The sequence below is a fragment of the Scomber scombrus genome, chromosome 8, assembly GCF_963691925.1.
Source record: "Scomber scombrus chromosome 8, fScoSco1.1, whole genome shotgun sequence".
Taxonomy (NCBI): Eukaryota; Metazoa; Chordata; class Actinopteri; order Scombriformes; family Scombridae; genus Scomber; species Scomber scombrus.
In genome coordinates this window covers 28,629,803-28,648,253 of record NC_084977.1, presented here as the reverse complement: position 1 = coordinate 28,648,253, position 18,451 = coordinate 28,629,803, and the positions used below count along the sequence as shown (strand labels likewise).

The 18,451-nt window shown below is 37.8% G+C and overlaps 1 protein-coding gene across 1 annotated transcript in view; it reads right to left on the bottom strand.

Annotated features, from left to right (window-relative positions):
* The window catches only part of brinp3a.1 (bone morphogenetic protein/retinoic acid inducible neural-specific 3a, tandem duplicate 1), a 47,285-nt gene that overhangs the window by 13,305 nt on the left and 15,529 nt on the right, over positions 1-18,451 (bottom strand). Inside the window, exons 2-3 of the mRNA XM_062424316.1 lie at positions 16,148-16,338; positions 13,891-14,075 (exon numbers count right to left, since the gene is read on the bottom strand). Coding sequence (XP_062280300.1) covers positions 13,891-14,075; positions 16,148-16,338 — 376 coding nt within the window. The remainder of the gene's footprint in view (positions 1-13,890; positions 14,076-16,147; positions 16,339-18,451) is intronic.

Sequence of the window (18,451 nt, the reverse complement as noted above, 5' to 3'; positions counted from 1 at the left end):
TTAGTTCAATTATGCCCAATCAAGTAACCCCTTTTTTCATTCTCTCTAAATAAGTACAATTTGCACAATGACAGCCTGGCAATTTGTAGATGTACGAGCAGGTTGCAACACAAAACTTTCTCCCCGGGGAAACCAATGTTCCTGTGTGGGTGGTGTAAAGTCTCTCCAAGAGAGAATAAATGGCGCCCCAAGAAAACTAAAAAGGGAGGGAGGAATATTGAAATACTGTATCTTGGGAGGAGATAAGACATTTGGTTAGCATGAGTTTCTCTAGTCCCTAGAGAACTCTTGTACAAATTTAGGAAATGGTTCAGCGACATGAGATGAGGTGCCAAACATGCTGGCAGAAGTTGTTGATTTGGCTCTGAGAGAAGGTCATCTACCAGCTAGTTTAGAGAGGATATGGCCACTTTCTATATCAACACTCTGTGCATCTTTTTTTCAAACTTAAATAGCAATTAAAGCTTTTTTTCTGTTTTCAATACTGTATATCTAAGTTTGACAGCAAAAAGCATTTAAAGGATTTGGAATAAGATAACATGTGTTTTCTGTTTTATGTGGGCATGTTTGAGGGAGGGAAAGAGGACAGTTGGTTTTACACACCTGTTCAAACTAGTAATGTTAATTGACTCAGAACAGGTTCAACTATGTAGAAGTAAAAAATACTCCCTCCAGCGTTTTTCCAGCTCATATTTGTGAAGAAACTGTTTATTTGTTGAAATATGTGTGCATACAGTAGCTTATGATCATTTTAAGAAGTGAATTTTGTGTGCAAGGATTTTCTGGATTGTCAAAAAAAAAAGCTGTTGATTGTCTGAATAAACAGTCTGCGCAGTAAACATCACTGTGTCCTTGTGTCTTGGCTGAAGCTGTGTGAAATGACATTGCAAATTTTCTTGGTAAATTCATGAGAAAAAACATTTCTACTCTGATGTTTTCTCCTCGTCTGTGACAGAAGACCCAATTTTCATAACCTTTAACACCGGTGTTGGGAGAGAAAGTGATAGCAAAAGGTAATATCAAAGCTGTTTTTTGTCACAGATGTAAAATGTATGAAGCATGTCCAATGCTAATGTAACATTTTAGGAAACAAGAACAGCAATCTGACAGCAAACCTAACACTGTGGAAGAGTAGATATAGATATAGATAGATGCTTCTTGTGCAGCATCTGTTGTTTACTTGTGTTTATAAGAGCAAGTAAAGTGAACCTGTCTTCTTTCAGTTTTTTTATGAAAGTATTGCCGTATGCAAAGTAAATGATGCTTTTGAATCTGTTCAGGCAGATAACTGATCCAAGGCTTCACTGGAAATGAACGTGCTTATTTTTATTACGTGTTGGGTGATCTATTAAAGCCTACTTCTTATCCTCTGCTGTATTTACACCAAAACAAATCCTATATTTACATGTATCCTAAATGAAAATGTTGCTATTCAACATATGGGTTGATTTAATAGAATAACACACACAAAGCATTAGAGAAAGAACTGTTTTTATAGAGACTGCTTCTATTTTCAAAAGCTATTAGGCTATACTCGGCTGTCAAAATTAATCTGACACTGATGCATTGAGGTAGATTATAAAGAAAGCAGCTTTAATACACTGTAACTGAGTGCAAGCGTGTGTATCACACAAGCTCTACTGACAGTGTGTCTCCTGCTCGTGGAGGTGACCATTTAGTTGAACTCAGTCCACATAATCTTTTGAAACACAGTCACTTGTTATTCTGGATAAAAAGGTGGATAATCTGTTAATAATTTCACAGAGTGTCCATTTGAAAGGCCTCGTAGTGTCAAAGTGGTTTTCAAACTTTGATGTGCATCAATAAAGTGGTCCAGGTTGTGCTTAAAAATGAGTTTCTGGGCTGCATGTCATGCAAACTAAAAACGATTGCTCACACCACTACTCCACTGCTGGAGAGTAACACATTTTAGAGGCTTATTTCTTACTGTACTGATATATTTTAGAAGCTGCGGTTTTCATACAGGCTGGCTCACTCACAATGGACCAAGAGTGCAGCAGATATAATACAACTTCAATAAGAACCTCCATTTCTCTTTTGGAGAAAAAAAGCTTGTTGAAGTAGCTGCTGTACAATAGGTTATATTATATCCAAGTGTAACCAGGTGTTCTTTTCACTGAAACATGTGGCATGGGTTGATAAAAACAGGACTAAGAGAAGAAAGCAAATGGTACCATTCATGGAAAAAATAAGAAATAAATAACACTAACAGCAAAGCCTAGTTTTCACAAGAGCAAAACAAAAAAAAAACTACAAGAGTGAAAAATCTCTTAAAACAGTCAGATACAGACCATCAATAATTGCCCAATATGGAAAGTGAGCTCAGTTAAGCAGATAATGGACTATGTTGAAACCCTGAAAGGTCAGAGACTTTCATTTTAACATAATACAAAGTTGCGGTGAAAAAAGAAACACTTTCTAAATTAATTTGGGTGAGCACAGCAGTAGAAGTTTGATTTAAAATAAAAATGGAAGTGAGAAATAAAAGGAAATTAAAAACAGAATAACTTTAGACAAACGTATAAAAAGATCCCCCAACTTTTCCTACATGTCTTGAAAGACACAACTAAGCCTCAAAGACATGACATCAGATTATCCCTGATAACAACACAGATACACAAAGACAGAAGGAAAAGTTTAGAATCTGTCCTCTTTTTAGCTTAGTTAGATTGTTCAAAATCTCAGCTCAATCATCCGTGACAAAAGCCTGATTTAGAGCATGCGTATATCCAGGCTCCACAGGCAGCAGAGATAAACTGCCAACCTGAAGGGAAATCCATCTCCTTCGTTGTCACTTTCGAATTATTGCCAAACACCATGACGGTGTCTTATTTTAATATTTTCCCAAAGGTCCAATAAAAGTAACCGCATCTCCTTGCTAGATTAATGACAGCAGCCGTGGTATCCAGCCAGGAGGAAACGGAAGACTTTTGCCGCTGTGGGCAGAAAAGTTGTCTTACTTTTGACAACTATTTTTGACAAGTACAAAGTCAATGAGGGAACTACACATAGAGACTCACAGTCATATGGTATATTGTCAATTAAATATGGAAGAAATCATCAACTGTGAATTTACAATTACTGAAATAAAGTCATTTGAATACAATGACATCATTATTTTAGGCAGAGAGAGCCGAAATGAGAGCGAGAGAGCGAGACTAACTTATTTCCATTCTTCTTCTTTTTTTTAATATTGACACGTTAACACAATTAATTAAAATCTAAGCAGGCTCCGTAGGGATCAGCAGATTAATTTCTAACACAGACAGATGTCCAACTTAAAGGGAAAATTGACCAAATGCAAATCTAATGATGGCTTTTCTATGCATAGCAATGAGACCATCTGCAAAAAGAACCCAGTGGAGCAGAGCATGTGTGCACAGTCAGCCTTCTCTATTAGAAATCGACCCAAAAAGAAAAGAAAAAAATCCTTTTTATATATTTCACTATTTTCAAGACCTCATGAGGTCCTTTTTTTGCTTAAAGGAAAACAAAAAACATTAAAGTTATTCTCAAAAGTGATATGTAAATGACATTTATCGGCTGGTGGGGGAAATATTAATGTGCCATAATTGAGTACAAGATAATTGTGCTGACTGTGTTGGAATAACTAACAGCTGCATTTAATGGAACATTTAATTGCACTTAAAGGCTTTCCTAGAATAAGCAGTTTGTGAAGCTTACACTTGCTGTGAACGTGATTTATGTATCTTATCACAATGAATTTTGACTTAGCCCTCCAGGCATGCCTTTTGATGTTTTCTCACTGTCTCTTAGAATTTATTAATCCTGAAAAATATTCTGTGTGTAACTTCTAGAAAACTAAAAATCAACCATGCATTTCTATTATGACAAGAATTAAGCCAAGTAAGACATATTGTAAAGTGCTTACGTTGATGTTCAATGCAATGAACTGTATTATACTGTTCACAAGAGACAAAAAACTTTGGTTTGAACAATATGTTGTTTAATGAAATCATGCCAACCTATATTTTAGAGGTTGTCATGATTTCCACTAAAGTTACATATATTGAATTATTGACCTTCATTATATTAATTTTCACAAATGCATAACAGATTAAAAGGTGTTTGAGTGTGCTTCCTTTTGCCTCCTTCTAACATGTTATGTAATGTTTCTCCTGTACTTTATCTGTCTGTCTTTGTCCAATCACTATGCAGAGAAAACACAAACTAGTAAAAGAAAATTGCAACTCACAACTGAGCTTAGACTCGTGCAGTCAGCCACAGATGGGCAACAAATTACGAAAAGACAACATAATGTTCTTACTTATCATCTTCAAGTTTATCTGAAACATAATTTAAAATCTTGAGGATACATTGGACAGCGATGACAGTTACATGTATAATGTCGGGATTAAGCAAACAGGTATTCATTAATCTGTCTTTTTTTAAATATTAACCACCTGGTTTATCAAATGTCACAAAATAGTGATAAAAGGTATGGCTTGTCTGTATGTGGGTTTATCACATACAATATGTCTCATGCAGAGTGAAATGTAACATCTGTAAACCCTTCATTTTCAGCTAGCGCCATCAAAAGGTATATCTACCTATCACTATATCTACAAAACATCCCATCATCATGACGGCCACAAGATGTGATTCCAACACATCATAATTAAATGATCACATAGGTTGGTTGCAGCTGCACTCCAGAGCAACCCATACTAGCGTTTTATGGAACATGTAATATGCTGCATCCCAAAATAAGAGTGTACAAATCACTGTTAAAAGATAATGACGTTTTTGGAGCTCCCTGGTGGTCGAGTGGTTAAAGCGTATGCCACATAATCGCAGCGTCCCTGGTTCTAATCCTTGATCCCTGTTGGCCTCTCTGCCAGTTACTTACTAAAATAAAGGCACGAAAAGCCAAAAAGTAAATATTTTATGATGTGACAATGCTGTGGTATGTTACCCCTTTCACACCAAAGCAGTTCCAGTGCTGGTTTGGGGCCAGTGCTTAATTTTGAACTGGTTTCCCTGTTCACACAGACAAAGAACTGGCTCTAGGCCAAACAAAACGGTTCCAGAGTGGCACCAATTCTTTGCTGGACTAGAAGAAAGAACCCCTTACATTACAGGGGCAGGAGGCGGGGTTATGGAGACCAACCACAACAAACAAGACCGCAGTGAATAGATAAAGAGTAAATGATCCCTTGAACATTTGACTGATGGTGAAAATCATACACATTTGCGTTGTGAGTTAGCTGTGCTCTGCTGGTTAACGTTAGCTTACAACAAAGGCTAACATAACCACTTCAATCCTGTCGAGCGGCACAAATAAGTTGTATCTGCCGTGTTTGGATGCGAGCCAGGAGCAACAGCTGTACAAACGCGTAGTCTGCCATCGTTGTTGTTGCTTCTTCTTCTTTGTATTATTGCTGCTTCGAAGTTGGCGTGAGTCTTTATGGGAAAGCAGCGACATAACTGACGTATACAGTGACGTAATGACGTGGCTCCCTAAACACATCCATCTAACTACTTAGCCATCCTCCCAACCCGTCTCCTCCTAATAAGAAAGTCACCTTTTATGGCGTCATCTAAACTGCGTCACTTCAACAGGTGATATTGCTATATTTTATACCTATATTGACGTTTCGGTTGTGAGAACGGGCTATATGACTCACGTCATTTTCATACTCTAATATTATACTCTATAATATTTCAGTCCCTCTTGCCTGCATGGAAGCATCTGTTATGTTATGTTTCTGAACTAATTTATTCAGGTTTTTCCTTTATTGTGTCACCCGTGTCTATATTCAAGCAGCAAGCAAACATTCCCAAGTGAGCCCTGAAGGCTTCATATTACACTCTGTAGTGAAAGTGTAGCTCTTCCTGCTGCCAAAGACATTGTTCAGGAAAACACAGCCGCTTGGAAAGTTGACATAGTCTTCAACAGCGCAGTGGCTCAGTGCACAAGTGCGATGGCTCAGGATGTGACGTTTCAACTCTTGTAGCCAGGGACGACATTTGGCATTGTAAGTGGAGGAAAAAGGATGCACAGCTGCTAGTTTGACTCTGTTTTTGCTGTGGAGGAGGAGAAGTACTGGCGTGCCCAGCGCTCCCAGTAGGACGGTTAGGCACACTCACACTCGGAAACACACATCTCTTTCTATGCCAAAGGTTCAAGTTCAATTAGGCTTAATTTGATGCATGAATGTGTAATAGCTGCTGCTGCTGCTGCAAATAATAGCAGGTGTAGTGAATAGTTTGTAATTAAATGTTTCATTAAAAAAAAAAAAGTCAAATGGAAAAAAAGCAAAGGTTTTAAAAGTCTTTATCTCAATCTTGACTTTGCTGAGAGCCAGCACTATGTATTATCTGATATAAGTGAGAGGTTGAAACTGAATATTTACAACTAATAAATTGAATAAAATGGGTATGATAAAAGGAAATGATAGTACAAGTATGTTATTGAAGGACTTGTATTATCTAAATCAGATTATACCGTGTCTTTCACAGTATATAGATGGATGACAGCCTCTGTGTTATTGTTATGGGGCCCCGGCAGGGCACCACAGCACTTAGCCTGTTAACATGGTCCACTGATACAGATGGCACTGAGGCTCATCCATTATTTAAAAATGTGAGGTTGTAATATTATTATAAGACCAGTTAGGCGAGAGCATTTTACTGATGAAGATTCATCACTGCTGCAAATCCCTCATATGAATAATTCCACAAAAACAGCATAAAATGTCATCTAGTGAGCTTGTGTTGTCAGATGTTTGAGCCACAATGGACTTTAAATGGCTGCACTTTTCTGCTTGTTGGAAGAAAAAAAAAAGTCCAAGATGGCATTAATGTTTCATGAAAATCATGGCTCATTTCAAAATTGCCTCATTGGCTGCACCTTCAAGAATTGTTGTTCTCTTAATCACCAAGGCATAGTAGATGTGCAAATCCACATTTGCATCTGAGATACATTTCCGCCTGTTTATTCAGTCTTTGAGGATTGCAATGCGTGTTTTAAGACCACTTTGTTGCACTGGCTTACACTCTAATGTCAACCAGCGAGGGATAAGCTTATAAACTATAAGCAAAAAAAAAAAAAAAAGGGGGAGAAGAGGAGGAAAAAAGCATCTGAATGAGATTATTGTGTGCCCTAAAAAAAAGCCATTCAAAGCCACAGGGGAGCAGAGGGGAACCTTTGGTGGAGGAAAGTGGAATTTAATACTGTATGTGGCATTTTGTTTACTGAGTCTCTTTAAGGGAAACTATGCCATTTTACAGGAAGTACTAGCTTGAAATGGGGCCAAGAGAGCAAATTTGATTCTGTGTATTTATTTTCTGCTCTCTAAGCTTGACTTTTTTCTTTTTTTTAACCAGCTGAAGATTAGAGAGAAATCCTAGCTGGAAGAAGTGGAATTCTTAAAAATCTTTAAATCCTAAGTCAGACATCAAACTAAAGCCAGAAGCTATATCTATCGAACTATTTATACAATTATCTGAGGCCTCTTCACCTATATCACATCAAGGAGAGAAACTTTTATCCCTTGTTTAATGTTAAAAGGTTTGAAAACAGTGGAAAAAATTACATTTATTTTCCTATCTGAACGATGAAGATCCTAAAAGGAAACCTGCACATAATGAATTATTCATCCACAGCAGTAATAACAGAGGAAAGAGTGATTTGTTTTTGCTTTTTTTATTTGATTCTGGGTTTTTTTTAATCCTACCATCAAAACTGCCCCAAACTCAGAGAGCCGTGTTCGCTGCGACACTTCCTCGGCAGCCTGATTTCTGAAGCTCAGTCAAACTTGTGTTGTCCTCTGTTATGATAAATGAAGCACAACGCTGCATGACTGACTGAACACTCAAGGCTCGCACAGCAAATTGGGTCAAACATTCCTTATCACTTCTCCTCCCCATCAATGATATTCCCCTCCCAACTTTAGTTTAATGAATCTTCAATACGGTGGAGTCTGGGCTGCAAATCAAAGGTAAGCTCATTGATTGATGCAGCATTTCCTGTGTAACTGCCACACCTCAGACTCCGGGCTAAGAGGCCTGCTAAATAGGGCCTGTCTGTCCCCGTCTCATCTCTTCAGTTCAGTCGCATATGACACCTTAACTCATGCCACAAAATGTTTGACAAATGACAGAGGCTCTCAAAGGAAATTACTGAAATGGAAGGGCTGATTCATCACACTATGTAACAGCAGAGATGTTTTTTTTTCTGCGCTCCTATCTATCTCATTTCTCCTGTCTTTGATTATTTTCCAGTGCTTCTGCGCTCGGTTCTACAGGCCTTCAGGCTGGGTGTTTCTACCATTTAAAATATGTTATCTTTTAAAACCAGGGGACCAGTGCTCACCTTAAAAGTAGCTTTGTTTTGGCATCCATCTTCATTGGGTTGAGGTAAAAACCCATGTTCAGAACTAAAGGCTGCTGATGCCTTGAATATTTAACATCAGTCACCTGAAAATGCCTAACAAACAAATGTACCCCTGAGGGCTTTTTCTCTATTCATCTCAATCAGAGAGGTTTTTAGCAGCACTTTGGTTCAGTAGTGGCTGCCAAATCAGCTCAACGTCTGCTTGCCAATTCACTTTAGGGAATATACAATTTTATCTCTGATGGACTGTATAGTGGGGCATCACTAAGGACAAGTCAGTGAAAAATGGGCTGTGGCTCAGAAAAAGGAAAGCATTTTAGTTTTTTTTTGCTGCAGCTACACAGTCAAAATGAGGGACATAGACACTGAAGTTTGTGGAGTTTTATCGTAGTGACTGATAAATGTTGTTATTTTTTACCCGTTAAATGAAGTGACATCCCCCTTCACAGCACGCCACTCAACCAATCAATTTGTACAAACTAAGCATATAAATGATCAGATAATTGTGAGCAGGCATTACAGGGCATCATAGAACTGCTGAAATGTTGTTGCTGTGTTGCTCAAACAGGTAACCGGAAAATTGAAAATCAGAGTAATGGAAAGGTTTTTTAAATGTTAATGTTTTCAAATGTCATTTATATTATAAAATCAGAGCTTCCCAGTCCAAATCTGGTGATTTGTTGTTGAGGCAATGGCAAACATCAGTATTGCCTAATCATTTCAAAACAGGTCTTGCACACCACAAAGTCTCTATGATGTGTGTGCGGGGTTAGGGTTAGGGTTAGGGTTAGGGTTAGGGTTAGAGACGAAGCAAGGAATCATAATGTTTCCGATGGGGGACTGTGTCTGCAGTGCTGTGTATTGGAGTCATGGCTCAGTGTGACTACCCCAAAAACAATGGAAAACTCCATAATGTTAGTGGAGCTGAGCACTCTTGTACTGTGTGTGGAGCAGATGACCTTATTAAGAAATCTGTCACACGCTGACATCAGCTCAGGCTGAAAGTAAAAAAAAAACGGTTGGAAACCGAGCATTCAATTCATTTTCTGTTCACAGGGATTACTCCTACATACGTTTACCTCATTATGTGACATATGAACCACTTTTAACATCAACATCCAACATTGTAACATTATATATAACTGAAAATGAGGAAAAACATAATAGGTCCTCTTTAAGGTTATAAAGAACATGTATGGGTTGAGGAAAAACTGCCTGCTTCTTCTAAATAAACCACTAAAAAACATTTGATTATCTGACAAAAAGCATCGTCAGAGAGTCGAAGACAGGGCTGACATTTGGGAGATAGACTTTACAGGTAGTAATAATAATGCATGGTGCTTTGTGAATTTAGTATCATAGTTATCTAAAGCTGTTCTTATGTACATGACCTATTGTGATGGCATGTGATGAAACCTCCGGCCTCCATTCATTTACGGTAAAACTGCGTTGTTAATGCCAAAAAAAGGTAGTAAGTGTACCTTTGAGTAGGGACTATTTTGTCACTTATACCTTTCCAAAGGTTGAAATAACATCCATGCTCCAAAAATGTATTTTTAGTCTGCTTTCATCTTTCACATGCTTAATCATTTCATCTCACCTCAGTTTAACTCATGTTAATTAAGATTATCTTGTCTTTTAATAGTACTACACATGTGAATGCAGTAATTTAATAACTAAATCTAGCATTCGCTCTCACAAAGCATCAGTTTTACCCAATTACATTGCAGATCACAGACGAACACACAGTTAATATTAAAACAATAAATGTGGATCTATTAGTCAGGTCAGATATGTTTGGTTCTGGTGCATCCCGTCACATAACAAACACTACAGGGACAAGTGGAGTCACATCACAGAGCACATCACAAACAGGCTGATGAAGCTAAAAGTGTATCGGATGGGGTTTTTTTGCAGGTTGCTGATATTACCTGCATTCCATGACGTTAATCTGCTGTTGTTTACCACCAGCGAGTGTAAACATATTTAAGCCATGTGAGGAAACAGATTCCTCAAAAAGCAACGAGAAATCAGTCTGCAGTAAAGGCAAACTCAGCTGATTCTATTCATTCTACTTGATAAGAACTGACAGAGTGATGAATGAACACCCCCCGAGGGTATTAGGCAGTAAAAGATGCAGGGTGATATTTACATCATAAGCATATCTTGATATGCATAGTATGCTGTTCCATATACAAGCTTGAGAATACACACATGAAAGAGCAGGGAGGGAAGTAAACAATACTTCTCGCTTCATCTATCTCTTGGTCGAATTCTCACTTGCTCATTGTGTGTGCATGTGTGCATGTCTTCTCCAATGTCACATCTAAGCACCACGAGGTGCATACAACACAAGGTTTAACAATAACTTTGGTTTCATCACATCTAGCAGCTATGCTTGTGGCTTATCGACACCACAGAGTCTTCACCTCATCAATCATTTTCCACATCCAAGATGTTCTTTCATAATCGTGGCAGCTGTAGGACCCTAGCACCACAGCACCCTGCGGTGCCTTAATGACAGGCCAAGGGATCCACAAGATACACAGAATACAAATTTATTTATTCCTAAAGGGGAAATTGTTTGCAGCAGCTTGCCACCGAGATCAACTGATACAATTAACCTCCAGCTGATAGAAAATAAAGACAAATAATTTTCACCACAAGATAAAACAATGAAAGACTATAAACTTAGAGAGAAAATGTATGTAGAATTGATGAAAATATACATTAATGAATAATTCTTGACTTTACATTTACCATACATTTTAAATAATGCTTCACCACATCAAATATTTAGTAATCATTTTGAAAGTATCCAAATAGAAGACATAAGTATTAAAGCAGTTAAATTGCCATTATTTTGCAGCTCAAACTGGTAATGACAGCTCACTCGTGGTAGCTTGTTGTCACCGTAACGCACAAAGCTATCTGACAATCAGGTTTTCCAGGTGCACAGCAGTCAAAAATAGCGACTGTCAGAGCAAGCGATGGAAAGATTAGTCACTGTAAATAGATCTCAAAGAAATGCTGCTACATCTCAGCAGACTGAGACCAAAACCTGGGCTCACAAACAACACCAACGAAATAAGAAACCAAAAACTAAAAACAGACTATACAATGAAAGGTACGTGTCTTACAGCTTTTCAGAGATGGGGCAATGTCCCACACCACAAAGTTTTATTTGCAGTATATGAATTTGTCATATGTGGTACGTCAATGGTACCAAGAAAGCTCAAGAGCCATGTTGACAAAACACTCCTCTGTAGACAGCAAAGATATTGAATACTTAAAGCAACTAAGAGGTGAATGTACCACAGAATCAATGCATTATATATGGTGTTTTTGTTGTTGAGAACCTAAAATATAAGCTAACCTTTGGGGATACTTTAATAGTCTTTCATCATTTATAGTCTTGTCTGTCAGAAATAAAGTGCTGCATGTCCTGAAAATGTCTATATTGAAATGAAAATAAATCAGAAATCTTTACTTTTGTTCCTCCGAAGTCTCCCTGTCTACAAATATCAAACCTGCAGCATGACACCTAATATTTGACAGTGACCTGATGTTTGAAAAGTCAGCCATTGATGTTTTTATGAACTGAGGAGCATTAAAAAAAGAAAAGAAAAATCTGATTTTTTATCTCACTGGATCAGAACTCGAGGTCATACGTGCTTTTATATCATCTCAGTTAGTTTATTGTAATTCACTGTGTTCAGGGTTCAGACTATCGACCTGCTTGGCCTTTAACAAATAATAGAAGCACAGATCATACCACAGGTTACTAGTATGTTTTAGAACTGACTGTAAGATTTTACTGATTATCTTTAAACTTCATGGTTTAGCCCCCAGATATATTGCCGAAATAGTTCAGCACTATGAGTCAGAGTGCAGGTTCAGGTCTTCAGGCCGAGTCCTTCTGACATTTCTTAAGTCTTGGCTTAAGACTGAACGCACCTTGGCTTTTGCAGCCACGGTGTCTCATATCTCATTATCTCATATTATTATTGCTAGGTGTTTTATTCTCTTTTATTTTGTGTTATATTGAAGTGTCTGACTTTATTTTCCTTGTGGCAGTCTGAGATATCGTAAGGCTGCTGTGAAACCACAAAAATCACTGTGGGGGAGTGCCGTGATTTACAAAAAGTTTGAGAACCACTGGTGTAGGACATATTTCACCTGACAGTTTTTGGATCTAATGTGAAATAAATCCATGCCTCACAAAAATCTCTTCTCTCTGAATAAATTTTGCACATAGTATAATGGGAATATTATGTTGGAGGAGTTCTTCTGCTGACTGGAGGTAACGTATAAAGCAGCTGCCATAGATTTTTGGCTGGAACATTAGGTGAGGCTGTAAAGTGCATTCGCTATGAAAAAATCATTAATTAAAAATGGCAGAAGAAGTGGCTTAAGTTTATCAGTCCATACTGAGGGTAGTCTTTAAATGATGTCTAAATTTGTCAACCAATGACTGAGGTTGCCTTATGTCCTTTAAAATATGTATTAATCATTTGCTGCGTGATTATATTCTGCATTAGCAGCAGACCAGCATAGCCCATGCATTGAGGGCCTATTGATGGGTCGTAAACTGCATACAGTAATTAGCAGTAAGTGGTAAGTACTTGGCAAGTACTGACCACTGTAGAGCATGATTTTTCTTAATTTGTTGCAATACTTACGCCCAGAGGGGAGCGGAAGGGTCATTATTATCTCAAAAACGTAATCACATCAACAGCTGTTTCAGTTTCAGTCCATTATTTATACGTCTATTAATCAGGAAGTCAAATTTTAGTATGCACATGGGGAACAAAAAAAGTTAGATCTTTGTGTGTTTTTTAAGGGTCTTCAATCAACTTGTCAAAGAACAATTAATAAAGCAGCTGTGTGGCTGTTAAAGCATTCAATAAGACTGCATGATTGTATGATCAGTACCAGCCAATATTTCATGGTAAAGATCCTTTGCTACTCTGTTGTCGTTATATTGTTTTCCTATAATGAAGTATACTATGTCATTACATCAATAATGATGTATGGGTCATTAACTTTTTGTGGGTAAGGGGTATACACAGAATGGATTTGGAGACTAAATCCACAGCGACAGAAAAATAAAAAATAAAAAAATAAAATAATACAATAAAAGAAGAGGTGGCCTGGACCCTGATTGGTCATAAATAACATCTCGTATTATTAAAATGACATTAACCTGCTGATTGGAGGGTTTCCATTCAAATGCCATGGCCATGATTGCATTAGTTTGTTAGTGGGTGATCTAATCAAGACCACTTGCCATGTTGTGAAAAATACAATAATTATATGTATCAACTGAATCAAAATCCAATTTGAACAATACCTTCATGAAATTACTGTAATCACACATTAAAATAAAAAAAATAAAATATTAATAAAATCAAACAATGAGGCGAGTCAAAGCTTTGGCAATTGATTATCAGAATATGTTTTATCCCTCCTGTGTTTGACAGAAGGTAAGAGAGCAGCAGGCTTTTTACCTTGATGGCAGTGGAGGCGATCTGGATGTGGTGCAGCTTGTGCAGGGTGCTCTCCCTGTCAATGAAGTAGGAGGCGGCCAACTGGTGCAGAGCCTCCAGAGTCACAGCTGTGCCATTAGATTCACTCACTTCAGATGTCCGAGTCAGCTTCCGCTTGTCCACAAAGATCATTAATGACTCTTCCCCTATAAATCCACACAGACATGTACACACACTTCATTAATAACTCACACACATATATAACAATCTCCAACAATGGTGGGAAATGATAACCGATGATGAATACCTTTTATACACTAGTGCAATACCACCAACTAAGCTTCTACCTGTGCAGCTTAGGCAGTTTAAAAAGTTTCGGATGAACTTAGCAACCTCTGCTAATTGTAATTATTGGTGATAAAAACTACCGCTATAGAGCACAAATTGAGATGCTCTACAAAGACAGCGAAAGCTTTCAGAGAACAGTGTATTGACGGGCGGTGGAAGGAGTGAGAGATCGATGGAAAAATCCTTTCTAACAGCATTAAGTTTTATGGGGAGTGTGGTTTTAATTTGGATAGACACCAAGCTAACATATAGTACATTACCAGTGGGAATACTTAAAGGTTAAGATTTGTCTCCAGCAAACTGAAAAAAAAAAAAAAATCTCCATCCTAAGAACTCATTTAGTGTTTTATTGATGCCTGAAATCTTTTAACAACCAGAGAAAGTAATCTAATAGGGTGAGATTATTTCAAGTGTTTCCAATCATGTTTCAGGACTTTAACTGAATCATTTTCTTGTCTTCTTTCAAAACACTGACACTCTTTTCTAAAGGCATTCTTGAACACTATTTCTAGTTGGGAAACATGTGAAATAACTGCATTTTTTTACAATAGCAGGATTGTTTATGTGTAGGACCATGGTTATAATCAAAGATATTTTATGATTGTATATTGATGTTTAAAATCTTATATAAAGCACATTTAAACCACTTTGCACAATGCTCAAATAACCTCTAATAATATGCTACTTAATGATAAAAGTCATGTTATTTAGCATGTTTGTAGCATGTTTGGAAAGACACCTGTCCAAAACTACCTATACACTCCAAAACAGAGGCTCAAGTTCATAGGTTTTAGTGAATCGATTAAGCCATACTTTAGTTGTTTTTGTTAGAATGTATGATGCCCAGGACTGTTTCTTAAATCTGTTTTTTTTACTCTGTTGTAGCTCCAATCGGTTTTTTTACACTCTCAAAGCTGTCATAGCTTTGAGAGTTTTTTGCTCAAGAAACAAAAGATGAAAAGAACAAGCAGAGGAGCTGTGAGGAGATTGAACAGCAGATAGACATGGGAGCTTTGCTGCGCATTACAGCACTCTGGCTAACTTGTATCTATTGTTATGGAAACAGAGGATGAACTGACTTTCTTGTTTTTTTTTTTGTCAGACAACTCTATCCTCAGATTTTGAATCAGGGGTATGAGCAAAACATTCACAAAACAACTCCAGAATCACATCTAAGCTCTTATTTAGTAAACACAGTATATTTAGTTTTATGAGCAGAGTGCAAGAAGCTTTACAGCTACAAGAATGTTTAACTGGCAAATTGTTGCCAGAGCTTTACTTTACTTTACTTTACTTTACTTTACTTTACTTTACTTTACTTTACTTTACTTTACTTTAAAACAAAACATACATTTAACACGCCATCTTTGTTTGAGAGAAACAAAGATGGACAAGCATGAACTAAAGCATTCAGGAACTATATCAGGAAATAAAAGTGCTGTTTTCCCTTCAGGATTACCATCACATCTGAAGATTGGGTTAGGTAGACTGATTACGGAAAGCAACAGCATTTCAGAGACGCAATTTGAAGCACCCGATGAAGCACCACACATCGATCAGAGTGTTTGGAATTTACTGCTGCATGACTGTGATGTTGGAAAGGAGATAATTAGTGTTGGAAAATGGAGACTGAAACTGTCAGAAAAGCAGCAGTCTGTCTCCAAAGAAAAAAAAATCTACTTACTGTTTCAAACAATTAGCAATTACAGTTATATTTTGTTTCAACACTATTACATTCACACCTTTGTTCCTCAAGTGGAAACAATAGTACAGCTCCTGAAGACCTGAAAAGATTCCTGGAAGATTTCTTGTGGTGCACACAGGCAACGTGTTCAGCTGCCACCTGAACATTTTTTAACTCGTCTCTTCTCCCTCGTGCTAAGGTAGGTCAATAAAAACAAAGAGATCACATCCTGTCGACTTCATTTACCTCCGAGTGTAGCAGAGATCAGGAAGTGGGTTCCGTATTTCCTGATAATGTTGTCAGTGATGGCGGTGAGACTGGGCCTCCTGCCCAGCTGCCTAATAGTCTGGAGGAACTCGGGGTCCAGCGGCAACGAAAAGCCATTGTTCTCTTGTCTCTCCAGGGCCAAGCTGTTCACCTTCCAGCGGCCAAACTCCCTGCAATGTCACACAAACACACATTCAGCAAAGGACACACAACACAACATATAAAAGCTGCATGCAGGCACATTCGAGAAAGGACGTGAGTCCAACCCTTCTCGCCATTAGGACAGCCTTTCCATCATTGTCAGAAAGAAAAAGGGATCTGGGAGCTGTTTTGAGACATTTCCATTAGAGACACAATGAAAAGAGTAAATCCACCAAGTCGATTGGAGCAGTTGTTTTCTGCCTCTTGAAAAGCAGGAAAATTGAGCCTATTGTTGTGGTTTAAAAGTGGACAGGCCACAGCTTGCCCCTCACCAGGAGGCTCATATTCAGATCTGCTCCTTGCCAGGCATAAAATACGATTTCTGCACGATCTCTAACTGAATCTTGTGTGCCACACTTTGAAAGAGGAATGGTCTCTTGCTGTTTCTAGCTCCGGCTCAGACAATTGCTCGGCACCATACTGAAAAACATTGTGTTTCTCTACCGATTTTAAATAATAGCGCAATCTTTTCTCATCTCGAGTCACTTTTTGAGGCGTTGCGGTTGGACGGGCTGTAATCATGGATGGAGTCTTGCTGCTTTCAGGGTCTCTTTTGGAGGGAAAAAGGATTCATCTGACATCGTTTGATATTCAGCTTGGCCTTGGAGCATGCCAGCTGCCTTTATCTACCAAGTGCAGACTGAGTGCTGCTGCTGATGCATAGATTAGCACTAGTCATATACAGCTGGTAATAAACTGGTTGGTTCTACACTGACCTACTGTAGCAGGGGAGAAATTGAACACCTTTCAATCACTGTTGGGTAGATGCTTCGCATGTTTTTTTGAGGGGAAAAGAAACATGAATTCATTTAGTTTTTGAAACTACTTTTGCTTTAAGAGTTACATATAAAAATATGTTTGCTGCAATAGCAAATGTATGTCTCCTAATTTCTTATCACTACTCATTAAATCATTAATTTACTCATCTGATGATGTGCGGATAATTCGTATTTAAAGCATGTGAGGTTAAAATATAACACAAATGACATGTATCTCCTTGGTTCACAGCTCAACTTATTCACCCTATAAAGACTATGAAAGCATTTAAAAATGACAATATACTAACTAATGAAGTAAACTTGTAGTCCTTTACCTCAAAGTGCTTAATCAATACAGAGAGGAATTAGCATGCATGATTAAAACAATCAACTGTAATGCAAAACCTGAACAAGACTTAATTACAGCTATTTTAAAATGAATATACAAAGAGTTTATTGAGCACTGCAAAACCCAGTTTCCTGTTGTGTTGGTAGGGGCATTATGTTGCACTGAACACAAAGAGGTTGTGAGAAAATGTATTTGGCCTGCTGGCATCTCTATCTTCTTCATATTTTAACAACTTCTTCAGAATTTTGGCTCCTGAATTTATTGGTGGCAGTAATAGGGGACGCTGACCATTATTTGCAACGTCCGTAATTCTAGTCTGGCTGTCACATCTCTATCCTGTTGTTATATGTCTACTTTAGACTCCATAATAAAGGCATACAATGTGCCACCTCTGACGGTTAGGCTAATGTAATATTATTGTAACCCTAACAATAATGTACTCAGGCTAACGCGTTTGGCAAACAAAACTCATAAATCCAGCAGACATGGAGCAACATTTGCATTCACTTGAAGTTGTGTTTCTGTCTACCTGATGGATGAATCTCCAATACTCACTTTCCATTTAGCTGTAGTTGGGTCTCCTATAAAAAATATACAGCTGGCTCTTTAGCAGCTAGATGTGTCACTCTCTTTAGCAGCTAGATGCTATCTTTGTCCATCTGCTATTTGGTACTGACCAAGCATAGGTACAGTGGGGTTATCAGTGTTTGTTTGCTGCCTCTTGAACCATGCCACAAAACCAAAATAATGAGATAAAATAGGATAAAAATCTCCACTGAGTTGCACTTGGGTTATAATCATTTTGTGGATTTGGGTGTAATATACAGTAGCCTATAATTAGACTTATAATATTTGCTTAAATTCTCTGTATTTCACGACAGCTCAGACAAGAACAAAAAAAAAGTGTAGTATCTGTGGTTGGCACAGGCCTATAAGTGGACTAGCTGCCTATCTGCTCACACTCTGTCTGTGCAC